Genomic DNA, 13,960 nt, shown 5'->3' with positions numbered 1-13,960 from the left:
GCTACTCAGTGAAAAAAGCCTAGCAAATCATGTTAAGAAATATTTTTGTTGTTGTTTGTTTGTTTTCCTTTAGACACCTAACATAATAGTTGCCAGAAACAGAGGAGAAGCGGGGAGGTTTGGGGCTGGAATAGAGAGGGAATGGGTTGACTAGGTAAGGCAGACGATGTTCTGAGGCAACGTTGTCTTTGAGAGTTTCTGGTGCACAGACGGGCAAAGTTCAGAAAACTGGGAAAAGAGCAAGTATAATATCTATCTTGAAACAGGGGGAAAAGAAAAGCTGAGCGATTATAGATATACTGGCTTCTCTACTTGGTTAAAGGTCGAACAATCCAACAAACCACTTCAAAGCAACTAGAAGTGTGTGTGGGGGGGAAGAAATGATTAACAGTCAGCAGTCCTGAAAAACTGCATCAAACTAAAATTAATTCTGTATTAATGGTAGCCAGAGGGCTTTTGAATTAGCCTTAGATAACTGCCAGGTATCTTGACTGTCATTTATGGCATTTTTACACGTAAACTGAAGATACATGTTCAAGATAAAAACACCACACAGTGAGTGCCAAGCTTTTCAGAAAAAAAAAAAATACACTGACAATAGTTATCAATGACTGATTATGAAACTTGAGAGATTCGTGATGGATGTATCCTGAGTCTGGTATTCAATATTTTCTTCTACATCTTGGCTAGCAGAATAAAGAGCATACTTAGTAAATCTGCGAATGGCACCACGCTGGCAAGAGCTACAAGCACACTGAAAGATAGGATTAGAATTGACTAACTGGAGAAATAGTCTGAAAAAATTTGGATGCAGTTCAGCAGGCATAAATGAAAGATTTGCATTGCCTGATGAGGCATAGGCTCTGCCAGAAGGGATCTGCCAAAATGGATCATATTCTGGAATGCCATCAGCTGCATGCTGGTGGTGCATAAGGATATTATTTTAAATTACTTCTAGGTGAATTTCCATGTCAAATATGCATTGTCTACAAGACAAACGGAGTGTCCCTTGCCCTCTGGTTAGCTTTGGAAAGGCCTCAGGTGTGTGACCAGAATGAGGTGAACTATCTGGGAACCGCACTGGAGAGCAGCAAGAGTGATGTTATTTCTGATGGACTGACCCATAAGAAATGACTGAAGAAACTGGAGTTGCTTATGCTTGGGAATAGAAGACTACAGTAAGGCGTAACAGCCTTCAATGCATAATGTGCTCTATGTCTTTGGCAAGTAGAACAAGGAACCAACGGGGAGCAGAAGAGCACTGTTAACCATCCTGGGAGAAGATATAATTTGTTTAAATTGAAGTGATGAGTTTTATGTCAGATAACAGGGAAAAACTCTCCTAGCGAAAGGACGCTGTGCTCCTGGAATAGGCAGCCTAAGGAACAGTCATCACTGAAGCTTTCTAGGACATTTACTGGGAGTGACAGGCATGACCCTGTCTTGAGGTGGACAATAGATATGATGACCTTTTGAAATCCCTTCCAGTAGGTTTTGATTTCATAATAGCTCTTGTGGTGATGTTCCATCTGTGGGATGATGCCATGAGATGTACTTGTACTGGAGGAAGGTTACTAACAGTAGACTGATGGCAACAGCCTCAGAGGGTTCAGGGAGAAGAGATGAAGCAGGGTTGGAATAGTGAGTACCACTAGTTAAGCATTAGTTCTTACCCAAGAGAAGGTGAACACCCTGTAAAACCAGTGGTGGCATTGCAGTGCGATGTGTGCAGGGGAAACTCAGAGTATGGGCTTAGAGCGCTGTGGTACCTGTCCACAGTGCTGCTCTATCAGTGTCATCACCAACCTTCTCAGTTCCCTGACATGGGGTGGTTGCACAAAGCATAGATTCCTGGTGACATTGTCTTTTAGCAGCTCTGCTTGCTTTTCCTGATGCTTTATTCATGTCTGTATTGACCCTGCTTACCTTCAAGCATGTTTGACATGTTTTCTCTTCTTTACAGAGGAGGAGAGACAACTTCAAGCAAACAACCGGGATTTTAATCTGCAGTTTGAATATGCTGTAAGTAACCAGCATATGTTGTTTCATGCAGATGTTGTCACAGATGCAGCTACATCTGCTTCATGTCTTGCGTGTTGTCTCAAGGGGGTGACGTGACTGGATGCTAGCTATGATGCTGCAAACAAGGCAGGGATGTGTCAGATGAACCTTCAGAGATGGTTCATTGCTGAGTCAGCCGTAGGCTGCCGTAGGCTGCCTTTGGAGTCAGCCCTGCAAATGGGCAGCTGAAGGAGATCTAATGCTGGAAGAGTGAATGCGGTGACTTCTCACACTTCCAGAAAATTATTTGTGAGTCAAAGCTTTTGCAGGATCAGGCTTCAAGGCCTTTCAATAACGGAACCTTGCGGGGAGTTTTATGTTGGAAACGTGTCTTCATTTAAAGAAAAACATGAAAGGAAATGTGTCAGTTCCTCAGCTCTTGCAGTGAAATCCTCTCTGGCAGGAAGGTTTTCAATCTGGCCTTTGTGGCTTCCTGCCAGCTTTATTTCCAGCTCCTTAACAGCATACTTAGGTTCATGTCATGCCCTGAAATCTGTGACTCCAAGGAGCACTATGACACGGGCTGGCTGTGACCCAGGTCTGCCAAGCTGCGGTGCCAGGCAGCTCCTTGAGAAACTTCATTTCCAAAGCTTGTGGACCATTTGCTGATGCTGTGTGCAGAGGAGGGCTGGCTCAGTTGCTAGACCTGCAGTGCCTGGTTGCAGGGTTGTCTCCTCCTTGAATCAATCCTGAAGCTCCATTCCTTCAAAGTATTTGCAGCTGCCAGCTGCCATCAAAATTAGTTTTGTGAACTTTTTTCCCTCTGCATATCTGAATTCCGATGGTAAAATTAATCCTTCAGTTTTACCCAGGAGCTCCTTTGAACCATGTTTTGGTTTAGGAACTTCACAAGTATTTTCTTGATAAGAACTGGAAGAAGTCAGAACATGTAATTTCTTCTGAGATAAAGAGTCTGACTTTCCAACAGCTTTGACTAAAGATGTTAATGAAGCTGATCTGCTGGCAACATGAACTGGATGGTTTTCAGTGGTCATCTTTCATCCATGAATTAACCAACACAGGTTAAAGACTTCCTTGGTACAGAACTACTGCATGTGTCGTGAATATGAAATGTACTGTAGTAAATATAAGTAAAGGACTATGCAGCACAAAAGCCTTATCAAACCTGGTGATTTGAGACTGGGAAAGTGCATTTGATTTGCACAGAACCCTGCCAATAGAGTACTGGGGTGGGTATTGCCACTATGTGCAGATTTGTGATCTTTCACTGAATGATTGTAACGTAGACTATGTGCAGGCAGCGGGGCAGGAAAGCAGGAGGGAGATATGAAATGGTGTCAGGGTAGAAAGAACAAGCAATACATCTAGTTTTGAGCCTATTTCTGTGAAAAGCCATGTGTAAGGCTGACTTTGTATGTCTCTGTTTCACCGTTGATTGTTTGCATGCCCAAGGATTTGCAAATAACCAGAATTACGGAGAAGACTGTGAGACCTCTGGAGGGTTCCCCTAAGAGTCTATTGATTAGGTATGAAAATAAAAGGCAGCCAAAAGCCAGCTCAATATAATCTGTTAAAACGTGACAGTGAGTTTCAGTAATACTGGCTCTCATTTCAGTCAGCTTTGGCTCATGATTTCTGGAGTCTGGTGTGCACTGAGGCTTATGAAATCTAGAACACTGTCCAGAAAAGGCTTTGAAGTGGTGAGTGGGTGGTCAGGTACTGAAAGACCTCAAGTGGAGATGCAGGCACTGCCCTAACTGTACAGGGCTTCACATGATTCCTGGGCTGCCTATTTCCAATAAATCCTGGTAAAAGTTCGATTTATTAAACCCACATTACCACGGTGTATAAAAAGGATTAACCTTGCCTGTAAGTTACTTCAGATCCGATGTTATAGATTGCTGGGTGCATCTGGAGATACCAAAAAGGGAGAAAGTCTCATGATGCCCTCCTATTCACATATGCGTGATGTTCCTGAAAGTTAGATCTTCCACTGCCGTAGTCCACTGCAAGGGTCAAAACTGGGCCCCTTCCTCATGTCCAGGTTTCTCTGAACACTGGGGTTGCACTGCTAAGCACTAGGATGACTAGGATGTGATCCAGGGGAACCAAGACTATCCAAACAGAGGAGCCTGCCCATGGTTGCTCAGGCACAGTAGCTATGAGGCTCAGTTGTCTCTCAGCATGCTGACATTTTCTGAACACAGTAATTTCTGTCTCATGCAACCATAGTCCTCCCTAAATACGACTTTCAACCCTCATGTATTTAATTGGACCTGTGTACAAGAAAACATCAGAAGTGTTTGGACTGCCCGTGCTTCATTGTGGTACTCAGCTCTTTGGGACATGAGTATTGGCATACATGGGCAGCCACATTATGATTTGAGTCTTCTTTTTAAAGTCAGGAGGATAATAGCCATCCTCGAGCTCTCAGTCCCACAGAGAAGACCATTAGTCCTTGTCCTCATGCACAGGAATCCTGCCTTCCCTCGAGGCACAAGTAAGGTTGCACCAATAGCTATTCCAGCCAGGTAAAAGGGGCACTGGGCAGAATCTGGAAGGAAAGCCTGTAATATAACAGAGCTTAGAAAGTATTTTAGACAGTGAAAGACACAGAAGTGAGGTTTCCTTTACTTGGTAACTTAAAGCCATGTTAGCTATAAAACCTATACAACAAGTTCTTGTAACAAAGCTAGATGAGGCGGTAAATGTTTCTGTAGGGTGAGGCAGCTGCTGAGAAAGGCCAGTGAGGAAAAGAAACGGAAATGTAAACAGGGGTGTAGTGTATTGCCTTGCTGCTGTTGTATGTTGCAGCTGGTGTGAAGGTTCAAGGCTTTCACTAAAAAGAGAGTCTCTATTATGTAGGCATAGATCAAAAGTACAGAGATGCTTTGTCCTTGGTCAGTCTCAGTGAGAACAGGGAAGTGAGAATGTACAGTTGGAGGTGGGTGTGTAGTCCCTTCCCGGTGCAATGTCTGTCTACAGGATATCTATGAAAGGAGACAAGAGAGGATGAGAAAAACTTGTAAACTCCATTGTGTGTGGAGTCTGCCATAAGCTCTGTCAGCTGCTGAAAGCTGGCCCTCCTGGTATGAAGCAAGACTCACAATTACGCTCAAACCAGCTTTGCAAGAACCTGATGCTGCAGTGTGAAAAGCTGTGTTTGCCAGTGCATGCAAGGACATGTCCAGATCCATCACACTTGGACTTTGGAGGGCAACTTCCCTCACAGAGCTCATCAGCAAATACATGAGAAGCCAAGGTGCAGATTGTCCCTTCCATGCTCCTCCAGCCATGGAAACTCTTCAACTGAGCACGGGCTGGGCAAGAGGGTTGGACAGTGCAGGAGGCTGGACTGATGGGGTAGCATGGGGATAAAAGGCGGGTAGGAGCTGCACATGGTGGAAATCTCCTTAACACAGGGACTTCACAGTGAGAGGGAGAGACAGTTTCAAGAGAGGAACTGAATGTGTCTTGTGGGCATGTGTGTTATGCGGTGGTGAAGCGGAGAAATAAACTTAACAACAGAGTCAATTATACTGTTAGGCAGCATTATTTATTGACAACATTGGGGAGCTCTGGGGATCATCCTCCATAGGTGCTCCAAAGACTGGATGCTCTTGTGCTGCTAATTTTCACATAATTTGCATTACAATTTTTGAAAATTTTGACATACAATACATCTATACTAAGAAATAATTGATGATGTTCGTTATAATTGTTTAGTTTCTTACTTACAATACATCCATTAATTATTAGTTAAATATGAACTAAGCACTCTTTTTCTATACAATGCATTACTTCATATTCTGTCTCCCTCTTGTCGTGCAGAAGCATCTAAAATTTGAAAAATATCCCCTCATTTTGCAGGTGGTCAGAAAACATTTATCTCATGTTAATTGGTTAATGAGGGGTACATCTTTTAGAACTTAATCACAGTAGACATTAATTTGGTAGTTTCTCTGGTAGCTGGAAGATTGGGGAGGTCTCCATCTACATGAGCAGAGGCAGTACAGACTGATATGAGGACAAAGGAAATGCCTCTTATCTTGAGACGCATCTTATGTGTCTTCTGATTATTTTTCTGCTGTTAAATAACAGGAGGTGCCTGTGGTTGAGGGCAGAAGCTTCAAGCAATGGCAGTGCTTGGGCAGGTCAAGATTTATTTGGACTTGGTGTGGACCCTGAATCTGAAACTAGAGCTCTCAAACTAGTGCAGCCCCAGATATCCTTGGCTTTATGCTGCACTGCAAGAACACAGTAGCTTGGAAAAATAAACTTTAAAACAAAGTGCTGTGCAGTTCACTGGAAGGGCTGAGTGTGAAGGTATGTACTACCCACCAGCTCACAAAATTAGTTAGGAATGACTCAGAAACCAAGTGTGAATCAGTGGCATGCAATGGCACTTAGTGCAGCACAAAAATGGACTCAATACAGACCTGTAAAAATGAAAAGTGAAGTCCTAATCCTGTGTTTATTCACACTGCAGACAAGAAGATCCTTCCTGATTTCAGTGAGAGATTTGCCTGAAATAAAGTGAAATGCAGGGTGCCAGATGTGGTCCAGCAAGATTTAAAGGCTTTGATCAATGTCCTTATCTGAGGCTATTCAATCTGGATGCACTGTCCCCAGTTTGTCTGCACTGTCCCCAGCGCAGTTGCAGATCAGACTGACCTGTGTGAGTCCACCATGATGGGCTCTATCAACACTCTGCAGAACAAAACCTCTTATGAAGGCTTTTAATGTTTGCTCTGTTCCCAATTCCCTTTTATTTCTTCACTTTCGTGTTGGAATTTAGCACAGCTGCACTGAGATGTCACAAAGGGCTGCAAAAACAACTTTGAAATTGGCTTTCAGACAATAGGAAAGGAAATCCAGGGCCCATGACTCAATGACAAATTTCATCTTGGATCAGGATCTAGGGTCAAACCAGCACCCTTTCTGCAGGGTCAGCGATGAGGAGGCTGCTTGAACTCAGCTTTTCTTCTCCCTGGTCACCTGATGAACTGTAGTGAAAGAGGAGGGTTGTACAAATTTCATGAATCACAGAATGTTTAGGGTTGGAAGGGACCTCTGGAGATCATCCAGTCCAACCCACCTGCTAAAGCAGGTTCACCAGAGCAGATCACACAGGAATGTGTCCAGGTGGGTTTGAATGTCTCCAGAGGAGGAGACTCCACAACCTCTCTGGGCAGCCTGTTCCAGGGTTCTGGCACCTCCAAGTAAAGAAGTTTCTCCTCATATTCAGATGGAACCTCCAGTGCTTCAGTCTGTGCCCGTTGCCCCTCATCCTATCGTTGGGCACTGCTGAAAGAAGTCTGGTCCCATTCTCTTGACATCCATCCTTGAGATATTTATAGAATCTCCTGTGACAAATACATGTCCGACTGGGCTGAATCAGCAGCTGGGTTCTTACCTCTTTTGAAATTTATCATGGAGAGGGTACTGGGATCAAGCTCTGCTCCACCACCTCTTCTTGCCTGCTTTGATGTGAAAAGGATGCCTGGTGGCTTATTCTCAAGGACCTTGTCAATGTGGCCAAGGTGGCAGCAACAGCTGCCCTCTCTTCCCATATGAACCTGCAGATTTTGCCCAGTGTTCATCACACTCAAGGCTGAACAGTGTTGTCTGATCAGGTGAAGAGTGGTCTGAGTAGCCCCTGAAAGTATAGCTGCTCCTTTTGCATTTAGGAAGGTGTTAGCTGGATTCACCCAAAGACTAGCTGAGACACTGTCAAGTAGCAGCCAGAGCTGGGCTGCCCTATGAGAGGGGATTAACTGGGAGCTGAGGGTGATCCCAGTGCAAGCAATGTCCTCACTGACCAGGACGCAGTCCTGTAGCATCTGCTTGCGGGCCAGGGCAAGATGCTACTAATGAGACCCATCATGGCCATCCCAGGCAAGGTGAGGTCATGAACCATGTCCAGGGGCAGTGGGAGACAGATTGCATCACATGTCCAAGGTCCACCCAGGACGCAGAGATGGCTAGGTCTATCTGGGAGACTGGGACAAATGTTAGCCTACAATGTGGCTCAAGCAAGGACTGAAGGCCCTGGGCTGGGCTTAGGTGGAGCTCCTGAGCCCTGGACAGGGGTTGTGGCTGGAAGCTCCAGGTAAGGTCAAGGCCATTAAGGCATCTTAGGGCCCTGACAGACCCAGAAAGACTGAACTGTGCCAGACATGAGCTGCAATGAAATCATAGACTCTCTTTGGACTGAGTCCTCCACTCTTCATCTTACCTTAAACCTCACAGAGACAAAACTACTGCTATAGTAGTTGGGAGTCTGACTATGTGAGACCTTAATGAGTAGAGTATGGTGGTTTGGAGTTTTCCCTCTCTGCACCTCTTGGCAGTGCTGTGCCTTCCCCTTCACTTCTCCTCCCTGCCTGGCAGCAGCTTCAGGTATTGAGCTGAGTGGGAGGAGAAAACAACATAATCAAAGGAGGTAACTAAGAGACTAGATCTTTAGATCCCATGCACTGGCCTGTCTGTAAGCGACTGCATAAGATCATCGAGCCATGCCAACTCCATCTGCCTCCACGTCCTCCTCTGCACCACCATGATGAGGACACTCCTCACAGTAATGTTACATGGATTCACAGCTCCGTAGCAGGATGAAGCCAGGCACAAGGAACAGCATAGGAAAACACAGTCAGTGACCACACATGCCTAGAGTTTTTCCTGGAATACCCAATGTGTGATGGGATCCTAGAAGTCACTTTATTATTTCTGTCAGGAGGCTTTTGAAGAGTTATATGTGTCACAAATTCTAAAAACTGTTAAAAAGAAAAAAAGAAATGAAGAAGACAAAGAAAGAGGAGTTTGGGTTGGATGTAGATCCTTTTATTTCTGGTGTTTGGCCTGTCTTTTACTTCTGAGAGTCAGGGTGAGATCTTTAAAGAGAGCAAATGAGGCCCCTTCAGCATCCTGTTAGCCTTTCTCAGTCTTCTGTTGAGTTGGGACTCCTGATCATGTCAGGAATAAGGCAGTGAACTTGGCAGGCTTCAAACTGATCTAGTCTGGCTACTCGCTACACCCTATGAAAAGAAAGGCTTCCTGATATCGCATGCCCCGTTACAAGCGTTTATTAAGTATGTCCTTGAGCACATACACAGCTCTGAGGTAACATTTCTGCATCTGGCAGCTGCCTGCTTTCAAATTGTACTGCTGCGTTTAAACAAAGTGCCATCGAATTGTGCTCGTGCCATCTCCTTGCAAGGCTTTATCAAAGCACCCAGGAAAGCCATTTCTGCTTCTCTGCCACTTCATTGGTCTGTACCTTGTGCTATATAGGTACCAGTGAAATTTCTAGGTCTCGTGGCACAGCACCTCCTTGTGGGATGGCCAAGGTTTGCTAGGATTTGCTTTGACCCAGGTTATCCAGCTGCTAGAAACTATTGTAACTGAGCCAGGGGTGTGAATTCAGGTGGTCAGTATCCTGCCATACCCTGTCTTTTCTGGTTATTAACCTTTATCATCTGTAATCTAGTCACAAAAGCAGCAATGTCTCTCATTTCCAGTGACTTTTACCGTGAGGAGACAATTTGTTTGCTCAGCGAACAAAGGTAGGAGCCATATGCTGAGCATTTGCCCGCAGTCAGACGTCACAGCCAGGCTTCTGAGAACACCCCCAAAGTAACAGCTCATCTGCCAGATCTAGACTTGTGTAACTGTGGAGCGATGAGCACTATTCTTGGGGACAGCATTTCGACGGAGTCACACCTCCAGGAGGTGTGAATCTAGCCTCTGAAAAGAGCAGATGACAACAATCCCTCACCCACAGACAACATTGCTCTTGTGTCAAGCTTCGCATCTGGGGAGCTTGAGGCTGATGGTGGGTACCCACACTTGAGCCTGTTCATTTAGGACACAGGCGCACACAGGGGCTGCCCACCATCAACCAGAAGTCTAGGGCAGACCTAGAAATAAGTGTAAAGCTCCCAGTTCCCACCTCTGTGCTCAGCCCATAGAGTTGCTTTCCTTGATGTTTGATTTTTATAAATCTATAGAACTGGAACCTCCTGTTAGGCCTCTTAATACTTAATTGCTGCTTCAAAGACATTTCCGATCCATCAGTATTCCCTTATGGGAATCTCCCTCACTGAAGGCAGAGCATGGGGGAGGTAAGAGGATGATGCTTTAGAGGCATTGCTTATAAAATGATGGCTGTGTTTAACACATTGTGGTGCTGCAGGTTCCCATAGTACTCCTCCCATCCCAGAGCCAGGTTCCAGTACAGCTCTAAAGGAGTGACAGGGTGTGATGGTGTTAAGCATCACAGAATAGGATAAGATCAACAGCAGAGGCCAACTGATATTTCTCTGCAGTCAGCTGAAAGCCTGACCAGTCAAAGCATACAGCCTTGGTGTACTGCATGAAAACATAAATTAAGCTTTATACAGAGCTTCAGCTGTATCCTTGATGTGGGAATGCAGAGCTTTGAATTGTAAAGGCTGAAGTTTTCCCTAGTTTGTTTTGATCATTTAATATTGATATTCCCTTAGTTCCCAATGGCCATGAACAAATTGCTTGATAAGTTAGAAATATTCATAGTGATTCTGAGGAGCTCTTTTTTTCTGGTGCTTAGTTTTAATTACAGATTTTAGAATAATGAGCAGATCCACTACAATACTCCCTCTCATTACTTTGAGGTCTGCGGTGTCCAACTGTCACAAAAGATAGTGTGTGCCAAACAATATCACGATCCTGAACTACTATGGAGAAAATATTGGATGTCCAGATTTCTGCAGTTAAGCATTTGGAATTTGTTATGTCTGGGTTTTTTACCATGCCTAATGGCAATAGGAAACAAAATGAATGGCTTTGATTCATTCAGTGATTTTCCTGACGTAATTAAGGGACAGAAATAGAAGGCAGGAATTGAAATAAACCACTCCCTTTCTTTTCATATTCTTCTCTGAGATTTCTGCAGGTCACGTTCTATAAACCTTATGTGTTTACTGAGTAGTTTTTCCCATGTTGTATGTGACTCTCCAAAATCTGTTGATGCACAAAGGTCGTGTCCCTTTACTTTTTCCTGCAGCCACTGTCTTATCTTATATTTTTATTTTATTTTTCCAGTAAGTGGCTATGATATTTTTCTTTAGATTAGTAGTCAGAGAACATCTTTAGATCCAGGTTTTGTTAAAATGTCTGTCAAACTCTGTGTCTGGTGGGCACAGACTTGCCAAACAAGTAATTTAATTCTCTATATGTTGGGTTTGCAGAGGATGTTGTTATTCCATTTCTTCTGTTTTAGCGCTGTCGGTGGAGTCTGCATGAAGCACATATCCTATGGTGAGGAATTTTGAAACAAATTAACTTTAATCATGTATCATGGCATTTAGATCACAGACCAGAGTTAACCACACCCTGAGATGGCTACATGGTGTCAGGAGACAGGCAAAATTGTTTCTATGTTGATCACTGATAAACATATTTTCTTTCTGGAGTGCAATCAACAGGGTGATCTGGCTAACTCTTCCATGAAGGGCAATTTCCATCTCTGTTCTTTTGGAGACTTATTCATTGGATTGTACAAGGGATAAAACACGATGTTAATGCTGAAGAACATTGCTGCACTCTGTGTCTGGACATAGCCAGAAATCCAGTAACTACCTAAAATGAAATAGTTTCCCGATATACACCTCATGGAAATAGTTTTCCCCATACACACCTTAAGGTGGTCATCTTGAATAATGGGTTTAATGATGGAAACCTGAAAATGTGTGTCAGTTTAAAAGTCAAGATCCTGGATTAATGCATGGATTGGAAGTGGCCTGTCATCATAATTAGTTGCTTTTGTCCTCCCTCCAGTTTGGCCATATATGGAGGTTATTAGAATACTATAATTGCCATTTTCTCTCCCATTGAACCAGTAAATCTATTACTGAATGAAGGTGCACTGTGTAACCTCTGCCTCCTTGTGCTGTCACGCCTTAGGTCCCCTGGGAGGGGGTTAACAGGAGAACTTCTGAGGAGGAAATTTTAGATGCGCTGGCAACAGATGGGATACGTGCTTCCAGGACTAAGTGTGGATGAGTACTTGGTAGAATTCATATAAAAAGAAAGTCTAAGTCTAGTACACCTAAATACTGAAGGGAGAGCCCTAACTGGTGGATTGATGGATTAAGCCCATCTATTAGGTGGCAAGAATCAGACCGGAGAGCTCTGATCTGCCAGGAAGAAAATACCCAGTTCTGTAATCTTGAGCCTGGGTCTTTCTCTGTTTTGAAGAAGACATATGGGGCCATCTGCAATTAGAAAAGGAAACTGGAAATAGGGAACAAAGCTGCAAGTCGCTTGCTGAAATGGTGAGTTCCTGTATTACTGACTGTTTGCACAACACTGCATTCAAGGGATCTTTGTGGAATAGAAACAAGCCACTGCTCCAAGTTGCTGAGTTCAGAGGCTGCTGAATCAGCTGAAAATAATAATGTCATGTTTTGCTCCTGAGAGGACCTACAGCTCCTGTGTGGTTGTTCAGCCAAATGGCACGTCAAAGTCTCAGACAAGTTACAGATAATTGACCTTGCATGTATTTTCTCACATGGCTTTGTAGATGGTACCAGTGAAATGTCTTACTTCTGTCTTGGTTACAGGTTTTAATCCTATTTGTGCATCATGTAAATGGAGAGACTAATAAAGGAAAGATGCATCTCTGTGAGCAACTGCATGTACCTGTATCTACCTGCAGTTGCACTAGCACAAACTGAGCATCATGTTTTCACCAATTCTGAGAGGAATTCTGTCTGTTTATCCAGGCTTGGCATGACTGTGTGGGGGAAAAGGAAATGTTTTTTGAGCTGCTGTTGGAAACAATGCTATTGCTAAATATAAGCAAGTAAAAACACAGTTGAAATGGGCTGTGCTGTAATTTTGTTTCCTGTTTTACCAATTATTTTTTCTTTTTTTTCTTTTTTTTTTTCTTTTTTTCTTTTTTTTTTTCCTACAGAACAATTCAATTAAAACATCAAAATACAACTTCTTCACTTTCCTGCCTCTCAACCTGTTTGAACAGTTTCAGCGAATAGCCAATGCTTACTTTCTTTTCCTGCTGATTTTGCAGGTATGAACTCACTGTGCTGTTTCTAGCAGATCGCGTTGCCTGTTATCAAAGACTGTCTATGTATTGATAGTTGTAATAAGGTGCAAACCATTTCCTTGTTATTAATTAGCATCTTAGTAAAACCTTAAAGTAGATAGAAAGTAGGGCAGAATAAAAGCAATTTCCTCTCTTACCTTTGGATATGAGGGTTTGAATTGAATAGAGAAAAATGTAATTAAAGATTTTAACAAATTGTGTACATTTTTCATGCCATATCTTACTACATTTGTATCTACATCTGAGTGCTTCTGGCTGTTCTTGGATTTGCATTACTTATTCCACCCGTAGTACAAAAGGTGGTTGTCTCTTATCCATAGGTATAAAGGCAAATTTAACTGGCAGTCACAAAGAAAAAGGCAAGAAGATGAACAAATTTGTAACTTGTACTATTTCTCTAGGAAGGAAAGAGTTAACATCAGGAAGGTTCAAGATTGGACCTAATTTGCTTAAAGCTGAATATTGCTGCTCCCTGCTCAGCAGGGTGAGGAAAGTGTCTAATACAGGGCACATCAGACACTGGCAACACTACTGAACCCTGTGGCTCATCATGGCATTGAGTTGCACTTTGCCCATTGCTTTGGTAATACTACTCTGTCTGAAAGCTCAATGCACGCAAGAAATTTATATCAGGATTTCTACCCCTTTGCACTTTGCTATAATATGGATAAATGTGGTGTACTGCTGAATCATACTGGAATAAATGTTATCAAGAAAAAAGGTGTAATTTTGACTATGTTTAAAGTATAGTGTTTTAAATTTGGCCATTCCAGTGCACACAAGTTTGCAAAATTACCTTTTTAAAACGCTATTTTTCAATTTCAGCTCAAAAAA

At 43.2% G+C, this 13,960-nt stretch overlaps 1 protein-coding gene across 2 annotated transcripts in view; it reads left to right on the top strand.

Annotated features, from left to right (window-relative positions):
• The window catches only part of LOC136115399 (phospholipid-transporting ATPase ID-like), an 88,901-nt gene that overhangs the window by 29,002 nt on the left and 45,939 nt on the right, over positions 1-13,960 (top strand). For both annotated transcript variants that reach the window (XM_065861504.2, XM_065861503.2), the window contains exons 3-4: positions 1,964-2,022; positions 12,977-13,090. In XM_065861504.2, coding sequence (XP_065717576.1) covers positions 1,964-2,022; positions 12,977-13,090 — 173 coding nt within the window. The remainder of the gene's footprint in view (positions 1-1,963; positions 2,023-12,976; positions 13,091-13,960) is intronic.

This window comes from Patagioenas fasciata, chromosome Z, assembly GCF_037038585.1.
Source record: "Patagioenas fasciata isolate bPatFas1 chromosome Z, bPatFas1.hap1, whole genome shotgun sequence".
NCBI lineage: Eukaryota > Metazoa > Chordata > Aves > Columbiformes > Columbidae > Patagioenas > Patagioenas fasciata.
Note: the sequence above shows the minus strand (reverse complement) of the source record. Positions and strands in the feature narration are given on the sequence as shown.